General features: G+C 38.2%; 1 protein-coding gene across 19 annotated transcripts in view; it reads right to left on the bottom strand.

Moving 5' to 3' along the window:
* The window catches only part of Tasp1 (taspase 1), a 219,382-nt gene that overhangs the window by 126,496 nt on the left and 66,912 nt on the right, over window positions 1–25,974 (bottom strand). For 18 of the 19 annotated variants that reach the window (XR_005877447.1, XR_001196398.3, XR_001196399.3 and 15 more), the window contains one exon: window positions 13,290–13,396. Coding sequence is in view for 16 of the 19 variants with exons in the window: in XM_021226385.2 (XP_021082044.1) it covers window positions 13,290–13,396 (107 nt within the window). In the remaining 3 variants the exon portion in view is untranslated. Of the gene's footprint in view, window positions 1–13,283; window positions 13,397–25,974 lie in introns of those variants that run through there. The other variant, XM_021226389.2, reaches the window with a different exon arrangement.

Below are 25,974 nucleotides of genomic sequence, written 5' to 3' on the forward strand. Positions count from 1 at the left end.
TAAAAATTAACAACAGCAAAAAAAACACCTTTCATAGTTAAATAACTGCTATCAAATAGACATAACAATTATCTACAGAATACCCCATCTAACAGAAATGGAATATGCATTCTTCACAATACCCCTTGGAACCTTCTCAAAAATGGAACACATTTTAAGTCACCAAGCAAGTCTTAACAAACACAAAAGAATCTAAACAAATTCGTGTATCTTATATACACAAAGATACACAAAGAATAAAATACCTGAGAGACTGAAAAAATATATACTTGAAGACCTCATTCATCTGACAAAACCATTGAGGAAATGAAAAATTCTTAGAAACAATGATAATAAAAGGAAAACTAACATGAACTTTTAGGATATAGAGCAGACAGTACTAAGAGAAAATTCTGTGTAGTGCTGAAGACCTTACATAAAACCATCAAGTTTTCAAATAAAGAACCAAATAATATAACATACCATGTTAGAAAGATAAGAGCAAGCCAAACTAAAAAGCTGTAGAGGAAAATAATAAAGGTCAGAAATTAATTAAATGGAAGCTAAAAAGACCAACATAGAATTAATCTTTTTAAGATGTTGATTCTTGAATGTATAAGGAAAATGTGGTACAATGACATCTTGAAATTTTCAGGCAAATGGACAGAACTAAAAAAAAGGCATCCTGAGTGAGGTAACCCACGCCCAGAAAGACAAATATAATATGTATTCACTCATAAGTGAATATTAGACATAAAGCAAAGGACAACCAGCCTACAGTCCACAACCCCAAACTCCAAAGAACCTAGGTAACAAAGAGGACCCAAGGAGAGACATACACAGATCTGCCTAGGAAAGGGAAAAACACAAGATCTCCTAAGTAAATTTGGAGTATGGGGGCATGGGGAGGGTGGGAAAGGAGAGGGGAGGAAGGAAGAGGAGTAGGGAAAAAAAAGTATAGTTCAATTTTAAAAAATGCTTATTTTGGAAAAGGCAAACAGGATTAACAAATTTAACAAAATTAGGGATGAACAAAAGAAAAAGTAAGACTCCTATAAAGTCTAAAGGATATCAGGGAATATTTTTAAACTTCTAATCCTAAAAACTGGGATGTTTAAAAGAAATGGATAAATTCTTAGGCACACAAGGCATACCCAATCACATTTAAAAGATACTATCTTGCCGGGCAGGTGGTGGTAGTGCACACCTTTAATCCCAGCACTTGAGAGGCAGAGACGGGCAGATCTCTGTGAGTTCAAGGCCAGCATAGTCTACAGAGTGAGTCCCAGAAAAGGCTCCAAAGCTTCACAGAGAAAACCCTGTCTCAAAACACACACACACACACACACACACAATTTTTAACAGATTCATAACAAAAATGACACTAACGCCACTTAAAAAAAAAAGTCTTGCCATGATGAGCATGGTGGCACAAGGCTTTAATCCCAGTACTTGGGAGGCAGAGGCAGGCACTTCTATAATTTACATATCAAGTACCTGGGAGGCAGAAGCAGGCACTTCTATAATCTACATATCAAGTTCCAAGGCCACAGAGAGAAATCCTATCTCAAAAAATTCTCCCCACAAAGACAGCACAGGAATGGCTGGATTCACTGCAGGAACCAACATCTACAATCCACACAAAGTTTTCACAACAAAAAAGGAAAGAAAGGCTACAAAAAAACTGGTCCTACTATACTAGCCAGTAGTACACTGGTATCAAAGCCAGATAAACACAAACACATAAATAGGCCAACCCCCTTGTATTTGTAAATGCACACACATACCACACCACACCACACACACACACACACACACACACACACACACACACACACACACACACAATTCTCAATAACATTCTTTCAAATTGTATTTTAAAAAATATATTTGACCTCCAAAACAATACAGAGAAGCCCTGTCTCGTAAAAACCATATATATATGAAAAGGTTATACACTATGGCTGTTAGTTTCATTATAAGGGAGTAAGATAGGTATGATATCCCCAAATCTATAAATTCAATACAAAAGAAAATAAACTTGGGCAGAAAACACACAATCTTCTCATAGATACCAAAAAGGCAGCTAATGGTCAATAAAGAAGGGAGAAGCACATTCTTCAGTGGTATAGCCTCTGGTCAGTTGCCCATGTGCCACTAAACAGCCCCCACTCATATTTATATAAGCAACTCTAATTACAGTCATTTAAAATAACCTCCACTCATAGGCAACTCTACCTAGTATGCCATTTAAAAAGGAAAAGGCAGAGGGAGAAAAAGAGGAGGAGAGGTGAGGAAAGGAGAGGAAGAGGAGGTGAAAGAGGAAGGGATAGGAGTGAATGGGGAACCAGAATCCTCAAGGAAACCAGGAAATAAAGAAACATTTCTCAAGAACAAAACTACAGCCAGTATTACATTAAACAAAGAAAAGCTGACAGCATTTCCTTTAAAACCGGGGTAAAGAAAGGCTATCCTTTCTCCCCAATCTTACTCAATACAGGAAAACCTTAAAACAACTACACAAGAAAGAAACGGGGATAGAATAGGAAACAATTAAAAGTACTTACAGGTAACAAAATCCTGTATTTTAAAATTCCCAAAGGGTCTTCCAAAAGTCTCTTAGAATTTTTTGTTTGTTTTTAAAACTTTCCACAATGTAGTAGGCTACAAAGTCAATATAGAAAAATTAAGAGACTTTCTACGAACTAGTTATAAACTTCCTAAGAAAGAAACAGGGAAGGAAATCCTATTCACATTAGCTTGTGAATAAAAAGACAAAATACCTGTTACTAAACCTAACCAGGGAAGTTAAAAACCTTTAGAATAAAAAATATTAAGACACTGAAGAAAATAACTGGAAGACCCAGTAGAAGGTGGCAAGACCAGACCATTCATGTTCATGGACTGGTAAAATCAATGTTGAAAGAAACAATCTGCCGGGTGGTAGAGGTGCACGTCTTTAATCCCAGCACTCAGGAGGCAGAGGCAGGCGGATCTCTGTGAGTTCGAGGCCAGGCTGGACCGACAGCCTCCAAAACAATACAGAGAAACCCTGTCTTGTAAAAAAAAAAAAAAAGAAAGAAAGAAAGAAACAATCTACAGATTCAACACAATCCTTACTAAAATTCCAATTACATTCACAGAAATCTTAAAAATCTAAAATTCAAACTCTAAAATGAAAAAGCAGAAAGAGAATTCTGAAGTCATCAAGCTACCTAATCTTGAGAGCTTGTTTGAAAGTTCTAGCAGGAGTGTGGCTACTGGTATACCACTGACCAACTTGTCCTCCTCTATTGGGGAAGGTTGCCCTCTTCAACCGAGCTTGCAGCTTCAGAGTAGAAAACATGTATGCTGAAATTTGAGGGCAGTACTGAGCTGGTCACAGCCTTGCTAGGCCCTGGTCCTGCCCCTTACTGGATACTGCAACAGAAGAGATGTGCCTCCGTGCCCCTGCCCCCATACACAAAAACACACATTTCCCCTATCTCTCTCTTTCCTCTCTCTCTCTCCTCCCTCCCTCCCTCTCTCTCTCTCTCTCTCTCTCTCTCTCTCTCTCTCTCTCTCTCTCTCTCTCTCTCTCTCTCTCTCTCTCTCTCTCTCTCTCTCTCTCCCCCCATCTCTCATGGCACATCATCATCCCCTCACCCTGCCATGTAGTGGCATGGGTGAGGGAAAGACACCCTCCTTGAAACCCTTGCTACCCAAGGCTTTCAAGAAAGCTGGAGTGGAGGTTGTAAGAACAAAGGGCAAATGCTGGGGGCGGGGGAGAGAGTTAGGTGGAACAGGGATGCATGATATAAAATTTTCAAAGAATCAATAAAAAAACTTTATTTTAAAGACAATAAAACGAGTCATAAATACCCATTAAAAAGGATACCCATCCAGGAGTAAAGGCTCTTGCCACCAAGACTGACAGCATGAATTTGATCATCAGAATCAACGTGGTGAGGGAAATACAAACTCCCACAAGTAGTTCTCTGATCTCTAAAAGCATGCTATGGCACATGTACCACCACACTCCACACACAAGTAAATAAATAAATGTAACATCCCCTCTCATGATAAAGACAGAACTGGAAATGTAGCTCAGCAGCCAAGAGCACATGTGAGACTCTAGATTCAATCGTCAGGGGAAAAGAACCTGGTCTCAAACTATACTACATAACCATAGTGACAAACACATAACAAAGATGAAGCAAAATAGAAGATGCAGACATCAGCCTCCATAGGTACAACCAATAATGCTCAACAAAGGTGTCAAAATACACACTGAGGGAAAAAAAGCTTCTTCAACATATAGGTGCTTGCAAAACTAGATTAAATGAAACACGATGTGCATTTCTAACTGGCACACACATGCAAAAAACAGAAAAGAAAAACTTAATTCAAAGTGAACCAGAGACCCAAAGAGGAGACCTAAAATTTAAAATTGCTGGAGGAAAACATCGAGAGCATAGTCATATACATGGGTTTTCTGAAATAGCCTCAAAGGAAATAATGTTTTAAGTTTCTGCACAGTAAGCAATCACCATAGTGAAGATAGTCTAACAATATGTTTGCCAATCATATAACAGACAAGAGATGCATATCTAGAACCTATAAACATCCAGCTTACCCTATCAATAAATGACCTAATGAAATGGAGAGTTCTCAAAAGAAGTTCAAATGGCCAATAAAAGTCTGGAAAAGTATTCAACATTCTTGGCAAACAGGGATGTGAACTACAGCTGCTTTAAGATTGCACTTCATCCCAATCATTAGCAAAGAATGACAAGCAACAAGTGCTAGTGAGGATGAGAGCAAAGGGGAATCTATATTTACTACTGGTGAGAATGTCAGTATAGAAGTTCCTTACAAAGCTAAAAATGGGGCTAACAAATTAAGCCAACTAGAACCTCCTGGGTATACACTCAAAGGACACTAAGGCAACCAGACAGAAATACTTGTACATCCATGTTTGTTGCTGTACTACTTATAAAAGCTTAAGAAATAAGAACCACTCAGAAGGCTGGGGCAGGACAATCCATGGATTCTTCTTGACTTAAGGTCAGTCTGTTGACATGGCAAATTCCAAGACAGCTTGGGCTACAGAGTACTATAAAAGAGGGAAGGAGGGAAAGAGGCAGGGAGGGAAGGAGGCAGGGAGGGAGCAGCGAGGGAGGGAAAAATAAAGAAAACAAATGAAATCTAGTCTAGATTAGATGTCAATCAACAAATGAATAAAGAAATTATGGTATGTATTTACAGTAGAGTGTGTGTGCTTACATGGGTGCAAACATGGGTGACAGCCAGAAGTTGATTTCCAGTGCTGTCCACCTTTTGATTTTTTTGGCGGCAGAGTCTCTCATTGGCTTACAGCTTGCTGACCAAAAAGTTGTAAACATCTACCTGTGTCTGCTTCCCAGCAGTGAGACTGCCAGTGCCAGACCACCACATCCCTACTTTTTACACGAGTTCTGAGAATCATATGCAGGTCCTCACATATGCATGGCAAGCACTCTACCACCTAAGCTATCACCTACAACCCCACCTAAAATTTTATGAAGCAGGAGAGAAAAATCAAATTTGTTGAATTATGTTCAAATAAGTAGGCCATACTCAGGAAAAACAAATATGACATGTTTTCTTTCAGTTGAGGACTCTAGGTTTAAATTTATATGGGCGGAGGGTTCATGAAAACAGAAAGGAGACAATGAGAAGGGGGAAAGATCTAGGAAGAAGGTTAAACGGAGAACAATGGGGTGCATGTGACATGAAAATAGGATGGTCTACAGGGGGAAGACATGGAAACAGCACAAAGAAAGGATGGGAGGAGCACTAGAAGTGAGGAATGACTAAGAACAGAGTAAAATAACACTATGGGGCCTTTGAGATTGCCAGTAGGTAAAAATACTAACAACTAAGCCAGACATTCTAGTATTCACATGCTAGGAGGAGAGAAACAACTCTCTCAAGTTGTTCCCCAACCGCCACAAATATATGCACCAAGGCATGTGCACCCCATCCCACTCACACACAGAGAATCAATAAGTGTTTTAATGATTATATAATATGAATGTCATAATAAAACCTACAACTTTACATGCTAACATAAATGTTAAAAAAAAAACCAGAAGCAATGATCGCAAGTGTTGGTTCCATTAGCTTACCCAACAGAAGCAGAGCCTCTAAGAATCTATAGTGTTTATCTCCTCAGCTGCATCAAATGTCAATCAGATTTAAGATCCACTAGAATAAAACAAAATCCATTCATGAGAGAAACAGGGGAACCTAAACACACTCCGTTACCTATAAAAACCCAAAAGAATTATCTAAGCCACAGTAACCATGTGGTTCAACATGCCAACATTATCCCAGAGGAAGGTAAAGTTGGAAGGGGTTCTACATTTAGTTTCTGGGCTAATTAGCAGTATATATAAAAAAATTCTTGGTTCCTCATACAAAAGGAAGAAAGATTTACAAGACTGACAATATCTGATGTTAACTTTTAATAAGTACTCAAGAATACCACTGGTTACTTTCATTACAAAAGAACAGTTAAACTTATTAACATTGCTTTTGCAGCAGTTTGCCTTATCTATAATTTTCAAGTGTATATAAATTTAGCAATAGATAACTATAGTTTTAAGACTTAGCTCTAGTTAGAAGCCCAATCTCCATAACAACTGAATGTATGTACTTAGCTTTTCCTGAAATGAGTAAAAGCTATTACAGTAAAAGCTACCCTACCATCTACAGTTAAAGGATTTAAATATGGATGAATTACCATAAAACAGCACAAACTATAGACTAAGGAATCACCATCAAGTCAGCGAGATGGCTCACTGGGTAAAAGAGCTTGCCACTAAGTTTGACTACCTGAGTTCTAGCCCCAGGGCCTACATGGTGGAGCGAGAGAGCAGAATGCCACAAGTTATGCTATGGTCTCCACAAGCATGCCACAGCATACATATGCCCATGCACATGCACACAAAATAAATACATAAATGTAACAAAAATAAAAGCATCACTGTGAAGCTAAAATGAAAAATACTGACCCTTGTAAACAGACATATAATACAGTCAGATTTAATGACTGACCAACCTAACACCAATTAACATGGAAAACCTGGAGAGTAAGCTCATCAAGTAATAAAGATTTTCTTAGATGGGATTGTTGCAATTTTAATATATTACCTACCATTCACAGCAATGGTTCCAAAAGGAAGATAATCACTTCACTGGAGGAATTTTCCATTTTACATAGCTAATACGTAATATACATCTTTCCAAAAGTGATAGAAGTCCACACTTCTATTAACTCAGAAAAACAAAGCAACAGATGAAGCAAAGTAAATCTCAAGAAAATAAGAATGACACTCTTTCTTGCACACAAAATGCAGACGTGTGTACAAAGGGAACAATCTGAAGAAAATATGTTGTTTTGGGGGCACTCATTTTCTTTGATCTTAACCTACCTCTCACCCAAAAAAAATACAGTGATTTAGTATGATGCAGTTAAGCACTTACATAATAACTTCAAGATGGAGGGAAAAAGGGGAAAACATTACCCACAATATACTTCAAAAGAATAGAATATATTTATATGAAGCACAAAAAGCAAGTCCCAACATTTCCTTTCTGAAACATGTGGCCAATTTAATGTCCCTGTGTGGTGGCTAAAGAACCAAAATTAAAAGTTGTAGCATCTCTTTAGAGTGGTTTTGAACACACGACATGGTATGAAAGCACAAAAAGCAGTGCTTATTTTTCCAAATTTGTTTGTTAGAAACTGACTAAAACATACTTGCACAATGGACAAGGTCTAACGAGCATTTGCTAGACTGTCCTACAAAAGAGCTGCTTTACGTAAAAGCCAACAGAATTAACCAAGAGCCTAGATTGTTTTATGCACATGGTGGGATGAGAATAACAACACACATTCAACTGCAAAATCCATTATTAAAGAAAAAGAGATGGAAACTATTTAGGCAATATGGTTGTGAAGAATGAAAAGGAAAGGGGGATTTGAAACATCAAAAATGTTGAGATCAAACAATACCCACAACTTCTTTTAATACTCTTTAAGAATAAGAGTCCTTTCCAATCACATCCACGACTAGCTGTTTGAAATTGGTATTTATGACATCTAAACAATTGTGTGCATCATGTCTATTTTCTAAATGCAAAGGTCTTTTCTTTACCATGAATAACTCAGTCTTCCGGTAGCAGAAGCCAACTAAAGCAACAGATCAATCAGCTGAGTGTGTCATTCCAAGAGGATGTTTCTTCTACAAGATATGATGAAGATTAGTAATGACTCAATTACCTTTTGCTCTTTGTCTCAGAACACAGCAAGTACAGATATCTATATACAATAAAAGACTGAAGAAAAACCAAGAGTTAAGTCCACCTAGAAAGAACATGGTCAAGTGTTCACTACTATTTTTATATTAAACTATAATACAACAACAACAACAAAAAATACAACAGTTAAATGGTAATCTTTCCTGTCTCTGTCTCTACCATATAAGTCACAAAAATTAAGCAATGATGAAAAAACAGAAATACCAATAACTAAGAATAGATAATTACTAAAAACCTATATTTTTCACTTTAAAATATTACACCTTAAAAATCTACAAACCCTACAACTAGAAACTAAGTTCACCAAAACTGAGTTGATTTTCAGAAGTTAATGACAATGGCATCAATTCTTCCTGTCACCCCCATGGCAAAACTTCTCAAGAGCTACACTGACCCCTTCTTCTTGCTGACCAACCCATTCCATAGCCATCTACAATCCATTACATCACAAATACAGTTCATCCAGAACAGTCTCCAGATGGGAAAATCCAACAATCACTCCTCAGGAGCACGAGACCCAGAAAGACTTTCTTTGAAATAGATGTTCCTCCTTAGCAACCCCACAAACACAAATGCATGCATGCACACATGTAAGTCCTGGTACCTTTGTCTCAAAGTATCTCCTATTTTTCTTCAGGTGGTTCCTTGTTCTCCCAGTTTCTACATCTTGAACTAACTTGAGATTCAGATGCAAATCTCTCATGTAGTCTCACTCTTCAGGGAATGCATCAATGTGAACATATTTTCCTTTTGATGTCAACAATTTCAAAGATATCACCCTCCCACCCTACCCATGAACAAAACTCCTGTCCATGAACATGAAGTTGCTCATATAACCAACTCAACAGTTAATATTTCTACCTATCACAGCAAGCTTTCCAATAGTAAGGATGACAGGTTGGTTCATATTTTCAAAAGCAGATGTGCATATCTTTAAATGTGTATTTGCTATAATGTCTTTTGGTATCACATGCTTGATTGATAGCCTGGGGCACGACTGGGAAGGGTGTGGAAACATTAAGAGATGGGAAGAAAACACTAGAAGTAAACTAGGTCCCTGCAGAGTACACTTGAAGAGGATATGGAGATCCTAGCCCCTCAACTGAAGAATGGATAAAGAAAATATGGTACATTTGCACAGTGAAGTATTACTCTGTAATAGGAATTGATAAATGAACCAGAGACTGATATTGGGGTTCAAACTTCAAGATTAATATCAGAAAAGCAAAGTTGTTGGCCACTAGCTTCTTACCTCAGGCTGAATGGGCTCATCCTATCTCCACGAGCTTTCAAGAATCCTCAGACTGTAATCTCTCCTCAGCATGGCTGGAGAATGAATGCCTCATGTTGACTCCTGATACTGATTTATATAACTTTCATGAGTCCTGGGATTAAAGGTGTGAGCTATAATTCACTTTTAGACTGATTCACTCTTGTGTAGACCTGGGTGACCTTGAACTCAGAGCGATCTGTCTATCTCTTAATCCTGAGGGCTAGGATTAAAGGTGTATACCACAACCTCCTAGCTTTTGACTGCTGGAATTAAAGGTGTGTATCACCACTGCCTGATCTCTATAGCTTGAGGCTGACTTTGCATTTCTGAATCCTCAGTCAAGCTTTAATAAATCATAAATAATATATCACTATATTACTCAACTATTAAAAACAATGACATCAGGAAATCTGAGGGCAAATGAATAGAACTAGAAAAAAATATGCTGTGATAACCCAGACCCAGAAAGGCAGACATGGTATGTACTCACTCATAAGTGGATATTGACTATAAAAGATAACCAGGCTACAATCTACAGACCCAGAGAGGCTAGGTAATAAGGAGGGCCCAAGGGTACTGATGGAGATGACTGGAAAGGGGTGTCATTTCGGGTCAAGTAGAAACCTGGTTCAAGGGAAATTCACATTAATCTACAAGGATGACTTCTAGCAATAGTGGACACATAGCATGAATCGGCCATCCCCTGTGATCAGATTGGTGACTACCACATTGCGATGAGAAAGCCTTCATCTGATAGCTGATAGAAACAGATACAGAGATCCACAGTCAAACATTAGGCCAAGCTCAGGGAATCCTGCTGAAGAGAGGGAGGAAGGATTGTAGGAGCCAGAGGGGTCAAGGACATCACAAGACAAACCACACAAACAACTAACCTGGCTCATAGGAAATCAGAGTCTGAACCAACACACCCGTGAGACTGCATGGGACTTACCTAAGCCCTCTATGTATATATGACAGTTGTATAGCTTAGATCTATTTGTAGGAATCCTAACAATGGGAGCAGGGACTGTCCCTAATGCTTTGGCAGGCTCTTAGGAACCTAATCCTCATAAAAGGATTGTCTTGTACAGCCTAAATACAAGAGGAGGTAATTAGTCTTAGGGCAACTTGATAGACCAAGCTCTGCTGATACCCATGGAAGGCCTGCCCCTTTTTGAACAGAAACAGAGGAGGAGTAGGTTTGGGGGGGACTGGAGAAGGAAGGAAGGAAAGGGAGGAGAAGAGGGAGGGGAAACAGCAGTCAGGATGTAAAATAAATAAATGAATTATATAAAATAATATAAAAAATGCTAACCATAATTATATGTATATACTTTATGTCTGTTCACTAAAATAAAGTCTCACTAGAACATTTTGTTCGCCACTGGTTTTTTTCTTTCTTTTTGTTTATTTTATATCCTGACCACAGTTTCACCACTGTTTTCTTATCTGGCATAATCTATGCATAAAATTCTAAACTAATAACCACAAAAAGAACTGTAAAAATTTCACAGCAACATTGTTTCTAGTAGTAAACATCAAAAAACAGTCAATCTCCAGCAGGAGAAATGTATACACAAATTATAGTCTATGTACATTAGGAAATATTACTTAGTGTTGTTTTTATTTTTACCTATTTGTGTTAAGGAACCAATAACAAGACATCTAAAAATATTCTGGGAAAAAAGTCAAAAGAAGAGAACACATTCTATATGACAGTAACATAAAACATCTATGATCTATGGCAGGATAAAGTGGAATAATGCCTACTATTTAGGTTATAGGTTAACTGCAGGCCAACAAAACCTTAAATGTTGCAGGGCGGTGGTGGCACACGCCTTTAATTCCAGCACTCGGGAGACAGAGGCAGGTGGATCTCTGTGAGTCTGAGGCCAGCCTGGTCTGCAAGAGCTAGTTCCAAAACAGCCTCAAAAGCCACAGAGAAACTCTGCCTCAAAAAAAGAAAAGAAAAGAAAAGAAAAGAAAAGAAAAGAAAAGAAAAGAAAAGAAAAGAAAAAAAAATCCCTGAAATGTTCCATGTCTTGATATGGCTTGGGCTGCAAGAGTACATACAGTTATTAAAACAGATGAAATTGTCTACTACATGCATTTTGTTTTTCAGACAAGGTAATACTCTACGGCCTATGACCTATCTACTAAACCTCCTGAATACTTGGCTTACAGACAGACAAGCCACATACTCCTAATTTTTTTCAAAAGGCAAAAAGTCCTAAATTTGTTTACCCAGGTATCACAAAGGATGTAGGAACACAAAATAAGAGAATCAGGCTAGGCCAGTTTTCATCGAAATTTAAATATTAATTTGCTTCCTAAAACCCATTATTGTGACACATACAGGGAGAACTGAACCAAAATATTTGATGTATTATCCCATGAGGAAACATACCGAGAAAATACCTATTATTATGAAAAACGGTTTATTTTTTTATTTACGGCAACCATACAAAACTTTGATCGAAAGCATGAACCAGTGCATGAGGCATTAAAGAACAACTTGATACAGATAAGGTACACCAAAGGAATATGTGACCTGATACACCAACCATGAGCCCTAAAGCCAAAGGCAGAAGAAGAATGCTGTAGCTTTCAACTTCACTCTACACTCAAAGCATGTATAGAAGGACCTCAACAACACAATAGTCATGTGGCACCTTAGTGGTCACTGAGCAAGTGAAACAAAGTTCAAATGAGAAACTGAGTTTCTTATTTTATTCAATTTGAGTTAAGTTTCATTTTAAAGCATTTTTCAGCCAATGTAAAGTATGATTCTAATAAGTAAATATGCAAATTTACTTTTTCAACAGTTAACTTTATTGCATGTATTCATGTATATATTTATGTTTATTTATTTGCATCTATGTATTTAGAAACACATGCCACAGCATACATGTGGAGGTCAAAGGACTACGTTCAGAAGTCTACTCTGTCCTCCTAGCATGTGGGCCCTGGGGATCAAACTCAGGTTGTCAAGCTTGGCAACAAGTGCCTTTACCCTGATCCATCTCACCATCCCTCAACAAACATTCAAATAGCTTGTTATTGATTTTTCCACTGACTATATTTCAAAAATATTTTCTAAATAAATAAATAAATAAACTTAAAATGTATATTATTAAAATTATTTGTATTTGTTTACATTTTAAAATTAATTTCAATTGTTTCTTTTCACAATCAAATTCTACTTTTTTTTGTTTTCATTGTTGTCTTTTCTTTGAGACAGGCTTTCTCTGTGTAGCCCTAAGTGTCAAAGAATTCACTCTGTAGACCAGGCCTGTCTTGAACTCAGATATCCATCTGCCTCTGCCTCCTGAATGCTGAGATTAAAGGTATGTACCATCACACCGAACTCAAAATTACTTTTTAGATTATATTTTTATACATGTATTATGCATGCATGCACATGCTCAAGTGAATGTTACAATACATGTGTGAAGGTCAGAAGACAACTTACAGGAGTCAGTTCTCACCTTCTACTATGTAGGTTCTAGGGAAGGAACTGTGGTTATCAGGCTTGGTGATGCGTACATTTACTTAATGAGCCCCATCAGCTCCACTCTGCTTTAAAATACATACACGGCTTGCGTTACATTTCAAGTGGACTGTGCTGTTCTAAAGGCAGGCCAGCAGTATCACTATCATGCATCATCAAATACTTGAGACACCTCCTGACCTTTGCACTTGATTGTCTTCTTTTCTTTAGCTGAATGAAGTCTGTTTCCACCTTTTCTGCCAGTTCTAGTTTCCTCTTGTTCCTTTTAAATGCAGCAAGGCTAAATCCTATAAAAGAGAAAAGAAAAATACTATTTGAGAATTATTAGAGCAAGAAGGCAAGTGAGATTATCCTGATTAGTCTTCCGAGAAAAAAAAAAAGCACTTAAGACTGTTGAACTGTTAATTTTAAACTCTTTTCCAACATACCCTGACAAAATAGGAAAACAAAAAGATCAAATCAGAGAAACAACTGAATTTTGAAGGTAGACAGGGCCCAGGGGCACCATGTGACCCATGACCATCTCAATGCATAGGCATACGATATGAAATTTTGGAGCAGAGCACTAGAAAGCATATTAGAGATGAGCTACAAGAAAAGGAGGGGATCCCAAAGATTGATATACCCCCAGGAAACGCAAAATAAGGTTGCAAGTCTCAATCTTGTCCCTGGACAGAAAGGAGAGAAGGTTTTCACAGGAATACTAAGAGGGGCTCTGATGAGTGGATAGAGAAGAGTTCATATTATCTGTATGATCTGAGAGTGGAAAAAGGGACCTCAGTATGCTTACTCTCACTGTCAACTAGACTGGATTTAGAGTCACCAGGAAAACACCTGTCTGCATCTCTGGAGGGACTTCTGGAAAGGTTTGACATAGGAGGGAAGACTCGCCCTGAATGCTGGTAGACCATTCCATGCTCTGGGGACCTGGACTGATAAAAGAATAAAGCAAGCTGAGTACCAATCTTTGTCTCTGTGTTTCTTGACTGTGGATCAGTGGACATTGCCCCTCAAACTGTAGCCAGAACACAGTCCTCTTTTAAATTTCTTCTTCGTATTTGGCCACAGACTATTCAGAGAGAAAGGCAATTAAAAAAAAAATCACTGAGCAGTCTGATATGGTAGCTCACACCTATCATCACAGCACTCAAGAAGATGAGAAAAAGAATTGATGAGGACTCAACACTAGCCTGGGTTATGGAATAAAACATCCTCAAAAAATAAAAAGTCACTGGAGCTCACATAACATCTGCAGAATATACATACCCATCAACACTGGGACATTTTCCAACCTAGACTATATATTATATATTAGGCACCAAAATAAGTCTCAAGATTTAAAAAGTTAGAATCTTACCACAAATCTATAAAATGCCAGAACACAATTTAGAAATCAACAAGCAAAAATAGAAAATAAACAAGTCCATGAAAATTAAGCAATATGCTCAGGAACAGCCAACAGGTCACTGAAGAGCCAGGTGGTGGTGGCACAAGCCTTTAATCCCACCACTCAGGAGACAAAGGCAGACAGGATTCTGAGTTCTAGACTAGTTCTGGTCTACAGAATGAGTTCTCAGAGAGCAAGGGCTACGCAAAGAAACCCTGTCTTAAGAAAGGAAGGAAGGAAGGAAGGAAAGAAGGAAGGAAGGAAGGAAGGAAGGAAGGAAGGAAGGAAGGAAGGAAGGAAGGAAGTCACTGAAGAAATAAAAAGGAACTCATGAAGTCTCTCAAGTGATGGAAATGCTGCATGCCAAAGCCTGCTTATTCACCAAATGCAGTAAAATAAAAGCAACTGGAAGCCGTTAATTCCTTTATCAAAGAGCTGAGTCTAGGAAAATACCCAAATCCAAGGAAAACATGAATATCAGAGCAGAAATAAGTAAAATAGAGACTAGAAATAAACTACTAATAATCAAATTGATAGCTGACTTTTTGAGAGATAAAAATCAACAAACTTTTTGATAATTAAAGGAAGAAAATTAAATTAGATATAAAAAAGGAGAGACTTACAAAGTGGAATCACAAAAATGCCAAAAACCAGAAACACTGCCATGATTATCATATGACTGCAAACTGGAAACTCAAGATGAACAATACACTAGACTGGATCAAAACAGTGGAAAAATATACAGCAGCCTAAAACAATTAATGAGATAGAGGCAGAGGATCAGTACCCCACACGGTCTGAAGGTGGATGTAGATCTGTGATAAAGCACTTGTCCAGCATGCATGAGATCTAAGTTTGTTCCGTAACATACAGGACATATGGGGGAGTCTCCCACAAAAGCAAGTTCCATAACTTGAGTTTCACTGATGAATTCTACAAAATATTTCAAGAAAAACTGAATTTCAATTCTTCTCAAACTATTCTAAATATAAACTAAAAAAGAAGAAACTCTACCAAACTTATTCTACTAGGTCACCATACCCTGAAACATAAATCATATACAACAATTACAACCTACACATCAACATCCCTGATGAATGGATATCAAAATTATCAACAGTAAAATGTCAACTGCCACAGCTCCAAAATGTCAAGTAAAATTTACCCCCATGATGCAAGAACAAATCAAACATATCAATATAGGTATGATATCTCATCAAGAGAACAAAGAACAAAAACATGTGATCTCAATTCACATAAAAGAAAGCATTCAGTAAGTAACATTCAGCAACCCTTCATGATAAAAACCCTGACAAGATTAGAATAGCATCAACATGCCTCAACCCAACAAGGGCTGTAATGAGTGACAATTTCATAGCTACCATACAAAATGGGAAGAGTTGGACACACTTCCTCCAAGATCTGCAATATGACATACATCTCCTTACACCTGTCTTATCAACACACTATTTGGGGAAGAGAAATTAAACAAGAGAAAGGAATACAAAGTATCAAGTCAGAGTGTAGATGGCAGGACTTTATACAAAAGGTCCCAACCATTAGAAATGATGAGATCTAGAGCATAGCAGGATAGAAAATGAACAGTAGCAGGGCCAGCAAGATGTCTTAGCTATTTTACCACCAAGCCTGGTGACCCGAGTCCCATCCCAGTCCCCAAATATTGGAAGCACAGATCTTCTAACCTCCACATACACACCATAGTATGTGCTCACAATGATATGCACGCATGCATGCATGCATGCATGCATGCAGACACACACAGGTACACATGGACAGACACACAAAATAAAATGTAAGAAAATAAAAAAAACTTAAAAACAAGTAATAGCAAGTATGATGTGTACAAACAACTTGCGCTTTTAAAAAAGAAACCTAGGTCCCAAGGCGGCCTGGGACAGAACCCAGGCTGCCAACAAGAGCTTTAGGTACTCTTAACACTGAGACAGCTCTCCACCATCACTCAAATCTAGTAATTGTCCTTTTTGATTTCATAATGTACTGTGACCTAATAGCTTCATGATCTAGGATGCTTAGTGTCTTTAGAGGGGCCTAGTTTGGTTATTTTTGAAGAGTTAGTGAACATCCAATGAGATGTGTAAGTGTTTTATGCTACCCAGCTAACCAGTGAGCACATACTGCACAGAAAGAATTCTGAAAGCTATTATGGGAAGAGTAAAATTTACAAGTGAAAGGAAGTTTTTGAGTAATAAAAGTCTTTCTTTTCTGTAATGACTAAGTGAAATCTCAGGAACTAATCGATTTATCTATTTTATCAATTAAGTTTTATTCTTTTTTTTCTCCATATCCTGTCCAGCATAAGCTGTCATTAGTGTTTTTGATTTTAGACATTCTGACAGGAGTAAGATGCTATCTCAGGATTGTTTTGATATGCATTTCTCTAATGGCCAAGGGTGTTGAGCACTTTCTTAATGTCTATCAGCCATTTTAGACTCCTCTATTGAGAATTCTCTATTTAGTTCAGGCCCCCACTTTGTAATTGGGCCCTTTGTGTTTTGGAGAAGAACTTCTTGAGTTCTTTACACATTTTTGAGATCAGCACTCTGTCAGATGTAGAGTTAGTGAATGTTTTTTCCCAATCTGTGGGTTGCCTTTTTGTCTTGCTGACTGTGTTCTTTGCCTTACAGAAGCTACTCAGTTTCAGGAGATCCCATTTATTAATTGTCGATCTTAGTGTTTGAGCTACTGGTGTTATGTTCAGGAAGCAGTCTCCTGTACTAATTCGTTCAAGGGTACCTCCCACTTTCTCTGGCTGGATTTGTGTTGAGGTCTTTGATCCATTTGGACTTAAGTTTTGTGCATGGCGATAGACATGGATCTATCTTCAGTCTTCTACATGCAAATAACCAGTTATGCCAGCACCATTTGTTTAAGATGCTATCTTTTTATTATGCCAGCACCATTTGTTTAAGATGCTATCTTTTTTCCATTGTATAATTTTAGCTTCTTTGTCAAAAATCAGCTGTTCATAGGTTTGTGGATTATTCTCAGAGTGTTCAATTCGGTTCCATTGGTCTACCTGTCTATTCTTATGCCAGTACCAAGCTGCTTTCAGGACTACAGCTCTATAACAGAGCTTGAAGTCTGGAATGGTGATGCCTCCAGATGTTGCTTTGTTGAGCAGGATTGTCTTGACTATTCTGGGTCTTTACTTTTGCTGTATAAAGCTGAGAATTGTTCCTTCAAGGTCTGTGAAGAATTGTGCTGGAATTTTGATGGGGATTGCATTGAGTCTGTAGATTGCTTTTGGCAGGATCGCCATTTTTACTACATTGATCCTACCTATCTAATTAGAGCATGGGAGATCTTTCCATTTTCTGGTGTCTTCTTTAATTTCTTTCTTTAAAGACTCAAAGTTCTTGTGATACAGGTCTTTCACTTGTTTGGTTAGCGTTACACCAAGGTATTTTATCTTGTGTGTGGCAATTGCAAAGGGTGATGTTTCTCTGATTTCTTTCTCAGCCCTCTTATCTTCTGTATATAGTAGGGCTACTGATTTTCTTCAGTTGATCTTGTATCCTGTCACTTTGCTGAAGGTGTTAATCAGCTGTAAGATTTCCCTGGTAGAGTTCTTTGGGTCATTTATATAAACTATCATGTCATCTGCAAACAGTGAATGTTTGACCTCTTCCTTTCCAATTTGTATCCCCTTGATCTCCTTTTGTTGTCTTATTGCTCTAGCTAGAACTTCGAGTACAATATTGAAGAGATATGGAGAGAGTGGATAGCCTTGTCTTTTTCCTGATTTTAGTGGAATCGCCTTCAGTTTCTGTCCATTTAGTTTGATGTTGGCTGTTGGTTTGCTGTATATAGCTTTTATTATGTTTAGGTATTTTCCTGTTATCCCAGATCTCTTCAAGACCTTTATCATGTAGGGGTGTTGGGTTTTGTCAAAGGCTTTTTCAGCATCTAGTGAGATGGTCATGTGATTTTTGTTTCTCAGTTTGTTTATATGGTGGATTACATTGATACATTTTTGTAGGTTGAACCATCCCTGCATCCCTGGAGTGAAGCCTACGTGATCATGGTGGATCAGTTTTCTGATGTGTTCTTGGATCCGATTTGCCAGTATTTTATTGAGTATTTTTGCATCAATGTTCATGAGGGAAATTGGTCTGAAGTTCTTTCTTAGTTGTGTCTTCGTGTGACTTGGGTATCAATGTTATTGAAGCCTCATAAAAAGAGTTTCGCAAAGACCCTTCTGCTTCTATTGCTTGGAATACTTTGCGGAGAATTGGTATAAGCTCTTTATTTAATTTCTGGTAAAATTCTGCACTGAAGCCATCTGGCCCTGGACTTTTTTTGGTTGGGAGACTTTTGATGACTGTTTCTATTTCCTTAGGTGTTGTAGGTCTATTTAAATTGCTTATCTGTTCTTGATTTAATTTTGGCAGGTGATATCTATCCAGGAAGTCGTCCATTTCTTTTAAATTTTCAAATTTTGTGAAGTACAGGTTTTCAAAGTATGACCTGATGATTCTCTTGATTTCCACAGTGTCCGTTTTTATGTCCTCCTTTTCTTTTCTGATTTTGTTAATTTGCATGTTCACATTCTACCATATGGTGATTTTGGATAAAGGTTTGTCTATCTTATTGACTTTCTCGAGGAACCAGCTCTTTGTTGCATTGATTCTTTGTATTGTTCTCCTAGTTTCTGCTTTATTGATTTCATCCCACAATATGATTTTTTCTTGGCGTCTACTTGTGTGAGTTTGCTTCTTTGTATTCTAGAGCTTTCAGCTGTGCTGTTAATTCTCTAGTGTAACTATTCTCCAGTTTCTTCTTGTGGGCACATAGTGCTATGAACTTTCTTCTTAGTACTGCTTTCAAAGTGTCCCATAAGTTTGGGTATGTTGTGTCTTTATTCTCATTGAATTCTAAGAAGTCTTTAATTTCTTTTTTTATTTCTTCTTTGACCCAGGAGTCGTGCAATATCATATTATTCAATTCCCTTGAATTTGTAGGGTTCATGCAGTTTGTGTTTTTGTTGAACTCTAACTTTAAAGGATGGTGGTCTGATAAGATACATGGAGTTATTCCAATTTTACCTGTTGAGGTTTGCTATGTTGCCAAGTATGTGGTCAATTTTTGAGAAGATTCCACGTGGAGCTGAGAAAAAGGTATATTCTTTTGTGTTTGGATGGAATGTCCATAGATGTCTGTCAAACCCAATTGGGTCATAACTTCTATTAGATCCTTTGTTTCTTTGTTAAGTTTCTGTCTTGTAGTCCTGTCCAGTGGTGACAGTGGGGTGTTGAAGTCTTCCATTATAAGTTTGTGAGGTTTTATGTGTGGTTTCAGTTTTAGTAACGTTTCTTTTATGAATGTTGATGCCTTTGTATTTGGGGCATAGATGTTCAGAATCGAGACTTCATCTTGGTGGATTTTTCCTGTGATGAATATGAAATGACCTCCTTCATCTCTTTTGATTGATTTCTGTTTAAAGTCTAGTTTGTTACATATTAAGTTTGCTACCCCTGCTTGTTTCTTGGGATCATTTGATTAGAAAATCTTTTCCTAACCCTTAACTCTGAGGTAATGTCTGTCTTTGAGGCTGAGGTGTGTTTCTTGTAGTCAGCAGAAGGATGGGTTCTGTCTTTGAATCCATTCTGTCAGCCTGTGCTTTTTTATGGGCAAGTTAAGACCATGAATATTGAGGGATATTAATGACCTTTGATTGCTCGTTCTCATTTGTTTTGGAATGGTTGTTCTTAGGGGAATTGTGTGTGGATTTCCACCCCTTTTCTCTTTTGGGTGTTGGTAAAGTGGGATTTTCTATTTCCTATGTTTTTCTGGTTGTAGTTAACTTCCTTGGACTGGAGTTTTCCTTCCAGAACTTTCTGTAGGGCTTGGTTAGTGGATATGTTTAAATCTGGTTTTGTCATGTAATATCATATTTTCTCCATCCATAGTGATTGAAAGATTTGCTGGATATAGTAGTCTGGGTTGGCATCAATGGTCTCTTAGTGTTGATAGAATATCTATCCAGTACCTTCTGGCTTTCAGAGTTTCCATGTAGAAGTCAGGTGTAATTCTTATAGGTTTGCCTTTATATGTTATTTGCCCTTTTTCCTTAGCTGCTCTAATTATTCTTTCTTTATTCTGTATGCTTGGGGTCTTGATTATTATGTTGTGAGGGAACTTTTTTGTGGTCCACTCTATTTGGTGTTCTGTAAGCTTCTTGTAACTTCATTGCCATGTCTTTCTTTAGGTTGGGAAAGTTTTCTTCTATGATTTTGTTGAATATGTTCCCTGCCCCTTTGAGGTGGTTTTCTTCTATACTTATTATTCTTAGTTTTGGTCTTTTCATGGTGTCCCATATTTCCTGGATATATGGTGTTAGGGATTTGTTGGACTTAAGATTTTCTTTGATTGATGAATCTATTTCCTAGTGTGTCTTCAACACATGAGATTCTCTCTTCCATCTCTTGTATTCTGTTGGTTGTGCTTGCATCTGTAGTACCTGACCGTTTCCCCAGTTTTTCTATTTCCAGCATTCCTTCAGACTCTGTTTTTTTTTTATTGTCTTCATGTGAGCTTTCAACCCTTGCACTGTTTGAATTATTTCATGTAATTTTTGCTTTGTGTTTTCTTCCCTTTCTTGCATTTGTTGGATTTTTTTTCTATTTCTTGCATTTTATGGTTAGTTTTTTCTTCCATTTCTTTAAGGAATTTTCTTTGAGGCCTCTATCATTTTCATGAAGGTGTTTTTAAGGTCAGTCGTTCTGCTTGATCCGCATATGGGTAGTCAGGTCTTACCGGTGTAGAATCTCTAGACTCTGGTGGTGTCATATTTGGTTTTCTGTTTCTCTGTGTGTTCTTAAATACTTCTTCCCCATCACTTCTTCCAGTGGGTGTAGAAAGAGTCTCTTCCTCACCTGGTGTGTTGGCGACCAGGGTTCCCTTTTGGTGGATGTAAGCAAATCCAATATTCTCTAGCCTCTGCTCTCTGTCCCTGCCCTCTGCCCTGAATGTAGGCAGATGTGGGCCAGCTCTCTCTGCAGGCTCCTTGTCACTTGGTAGTCCATGGTAGGGGTGGGGGCGACTCGACCTGGCTGCAGTCCCCAAGCCAGGGGATCCGAGAGAGGGCAAGTAGCCGGAAATCAGGTCTAAGATGGGAAGCAGGTGCTTGCCTCTGCTCTCTGCCTTGGGTTTGGGTGGAAGTCTAGTTCCATCTATTTACCTGCAAATTTCTTGATGTCATTGTTTTTTGTTTTTTTACAGCTGAGTAATGTTCCACATTGTGTAAAATGCACCACATTTTCTTTATCCTTTCTTGAAGTGAGGGACATCTCGGTTGTTTCCAGATTCTACACTCTCGTATCTGCTTCTGTGTAGCGTGTGTGCGTTTGCACGCCTATTTCCCATTTTATTTTTGGCATTAGCATCCTATTTGGGTTACTATGGTTTTGTAATATATTTTTCAAATGAGGTCATATGGTGCCTACACCTTTGTTTTTGCAGAAGATTGCTAGAACAGATCCTCAGGATCTGTTATGGTTATAGATGAGTTTTATGATTGTTTTCTCTATGTGAAGAATGTTTTTGGTGTTTTCATGTAGATTGTTGTAATCTGTGGATTTGCTTTAGAGATTGTAGATGTTTTGAAAGTATTGGCATGTGGTTTTCCATTTCTTGTGTATGTATGTGTCCTTTCAGATTTCTTTTCAGTGTTTTGTAATTGTCACTGTAGCAATCACTCACTCCCTTCCGTAAACTTATTCCTTGATATTCCACTCCTGTCAGAATGGCTAAAATCAAAAACACCAACAACAATTTATGCTGGAGAGGATGTGGTGAAAGGGAAACACTCCTCCATTACTGGTGGGAGTGCCAACTTGTTCAGCCACTTTGGAAATCAGTATGGAGATTCCTCAGAAAAATGGGAATAAACCTACCACAAGACCCAGCAACTCCACTCTTAGGCGTATATCCAAAAGATGCCCATTCATACAACAAGGATGTCTGTTCCACTATGTTCATAGCAGCATTATTTGTAATAGCCAGAACTTGGAAGCAATCTAGATGTCCCTCAACTGAAGAGTGGGTAGAGAAAATGTGGTACATTTACACAATGGAGTACTACTCAGCGGGGAAAAAAAAAACAATGGAATCTTGAAATTTGCAGGCAAATGGGTGGCTAGAAGAAACCATCCTGAGTGAGATAACTCAGTCATATAAAGGCAAACACGGTATGTACTCACTCATATATGGATTTTAGACATGGATCCCAAGGCCAGTGAGGCTGGGAAACAGGGAGGTTCCCAAGAGATATGCATTATACCCCAAAGAAGTGGTAAGAGGCAAGCTCTCCTGAGCAGATTAGGAACATGGGGGGGGAGAGGAGACGGAACCAGGAAAAAGAGAGGGGGATAAGAGGAAGGTAGAAGAAGACATGGGGGAGCAGGAAGGATGTGTCTGGGTAAGAATAGAGGAGACCAGGATGAGAGATACCATAATAGTTGGAGTCATTATAGCTTTGAGGAGAGAGCTGACACCAGTAAGATTTCCAGAGATCTACAAGAATAACACAAACTGGAAAACTAAGTAATAGCAGAGAGGCTACATCAGCCCCTACCTGATGATAAGGTTGATGACTACCTTATATGCCATCCTAGAACCTTCATCCAGTGACTGATGGAAGCAGAGACAGATACTCACAGCTAAACACTGAACTGAACCCCTGGAACCCAGTAACAGAGATGGAGGAGTGATGAGCAAAGGGGTCAAGACTGTGCTGGGAAACCCACAAAGACAGCTGACTAGACAAGGGGGAGCTCTTGAGCCCCAGAGTGATTGCTAAGAGGACAACAGAGGACTACCCAGACTCCATGAATACAGTGTCAGTGAGGAGGCCTCAGAAATCTCTGGGGCCTTGGGTAGTAGATTGATGTTCACCATGGCATACAAATGATCTTTGAGCCCATTCCACATGGAAGGATGCCCTCTCAGCCTGGACACATGGTGAAGGGCCTACATCCTGCCCTGGATGAAATGATAGACTCTGGAGATCCCCCCCAATGAGGGCCTCACCCTCCTTGGGGAATGATGTGGGGATTGGGATGGGGATGGGGGAGTGGGTGTGGGGCTGGTGGGGGGGGGGCTGGGATTGACATTTGAAGCATGCATGTTTCTAATTCAAATAAAAAAAGAAATAAAACATAGATGGAACTCGAAAAATCATCCTGAGTGAGGTAACACAGAGTCAGAAACACAAACATGATCCTTTGTATATGAATTATGGCTTCCAGTATTGTGTTTTTATTGAATTCCTGAGTGTGTGAATGAGTAGGTCTCTGTATCTAACTATATCTGTTCTTTCTGCCTTTTCTTGAACTCTTTTTCTTCTGTTTGTCCATGTCAAACTCAGGTCATCAGGATTGGCAGTAGGTGGCTTTACCTGATAGCACTATTTAACATTCTTAAGATGACAAAATTATACAAACAGATAGTATATTAATTTCTGCTAGGGATGAAGGCAGGAGGAAGTGGGTGACATCATAAAAAGTCAATATGAAAGACCTATTGTTCTTGAATCTCAGCTCTAGCAGCGGCCATCACACAAAGCATATAGAATCAAAGCATCACAATGTACCTCATAAATACATAAAGATTGGTCATGCTTTTTGAACTTCAAAAAATTAACATTTAAATAATATACTTTTATGATATACATTTGCTGTATTTGCTAATATCTCCTATCATATAAATTAATATAAATTATTACTATTATCTGTAATTAATCATTATTGTCAACTTGATGGGACTTAGAATCACTATAGAAACACTTCAAGCATGCATGTGAGGGGCCATGTAGATTAGGTTAAATGAAATAGAAAGACCCAGCCTAGATTTGGGTGGCACCATTCCATGAACTGGAATCACAGACTAAAAAAGGAAAAAGAAACCTAAACATAAGATCATTACTCTCTGCTTCCTAACCTGTGACAATGTGACCAGACACCTCCTGTTCTTGCCATCATACCTTCCCTGCCGTGATGGACTATGATCCATAGAACTGTAGGCCAAAATAAACCTTCCCCTCCAAAACATGCTTTAGCAAGTATTTTGTCACAGCAATGAAACAAATAACTGATGCATTATAATTATTATTCTCAACATCATTATTATTCACAATGTATTTATTAAGACCATCTACTGAGAAAGCTGAGCTTCTATCTCCTGGTAATGAAAGAGTCAATTACACTAAACCAACCTATGTCAGAACAGGTCCAGGAATGGAGTCAAGTGAGAATTCTAAGGGCTTGTGAAAACATTCCAAGAAAACAAGAGTCTTGTGACCTTAGTTTCTTCAAAATGCAGAATTGTTCTTGAAGTATGTTTCCATGCTCCTCCCAGGTGTAAAGGATAGGAGTGAATTTACTTCAACGTACTCATTGTTACTTGCTGTTGCTATTCAGTTAAATGCTTAAATTATCTTCTATACGCCTCCATAGAAAAATACGTTTTTGTCATGTATGTTTTTTCCTTGTGATTGCATACAGCTTGAACGCATGAGAATTTTACATACATGACCTGTCTTAACCCTCTCAGTTTAAATTGTCTGAGGCTCTGAAAAGAGTTGGCTATCTCATAAGACTTTAGTCTGTCTCATTTATCAGGTCCCACTGCCTCTAAAGCGGTGACAAACCTACATGCCAATAATATTACAAACCACAAATAGATGTTTTAAAAGAAAGTAAAGCTAAGACAGCAGGGGAGGTGACTCAGCAGAGAACCTGGTCAAAGCAGACAGACAACTCCTTCAAGTTGCCCTCTGCTCTACACATATGCAGGATGGCAAGCATGTTCCCATACATACATAAAGTTACAGTAAGTAAATAAGTAAACAAAAAAATGTTTAAGATACTAATTATGATACAGATCTTTTAAATACAAAATGGGAAAACATTTTTAAAAATAAGCATAGAAGCCTTTACCTAGCTAAAATTATATTTTTAAAGTAAACATTGAGAGGATGAAAACTGAGAAATGTGCACAAGCTGGGGCACAGAGCCACTCTCCTTTAATCCCAGCACTGGGAAGCAGAGGCAAGTGGAACTCTGTGAGTTCAAGGCCAGCCTGACCTACACAGTTCCAGGACAGCCAGAGCTACATATTGAGACACACACACACACTATCTACTGTGGTATTATTTGTATGCTGTGGTTCTGAAGTTAGTAAAACAGCCCTTTGTCTTACTTATGTTTCTCAGTTTTAACTCATGTGTCTTTTTCATACATTTTAAACAAAGGGTCAGGTATGGTACCCCATGCCTATAATCTGAGCAATTAGGCAGTAGAGGTAGAAGAATCAAGTTTGGGGCCAGTGTGGGTTACAGCTTTAGTTGCTGTTCTATTGTAGCTATGAAACACCATAGCCAAGGCAATTTACACAAATCTTTTTTTCCCCAGTTTTTCAAGACAGGGTTTCTCGATG

This window comes from Mesocricetus auratus, unplaced genomic scaffold (genome assembly GCF_017639785.1).
Source record: "Mesocricetus auratus isolate SY011 unplaced genomic scaffold, BCM_Maur_2.0 Super-Scaffold_100004, whole genome shotgun sequence".
Lineage (NCBI taxonomy): Eukaryota > Metazoa > Chordata > Mammalia > Rodentia > Cricetidae > Mesocricetus > Mesocricetus auratus.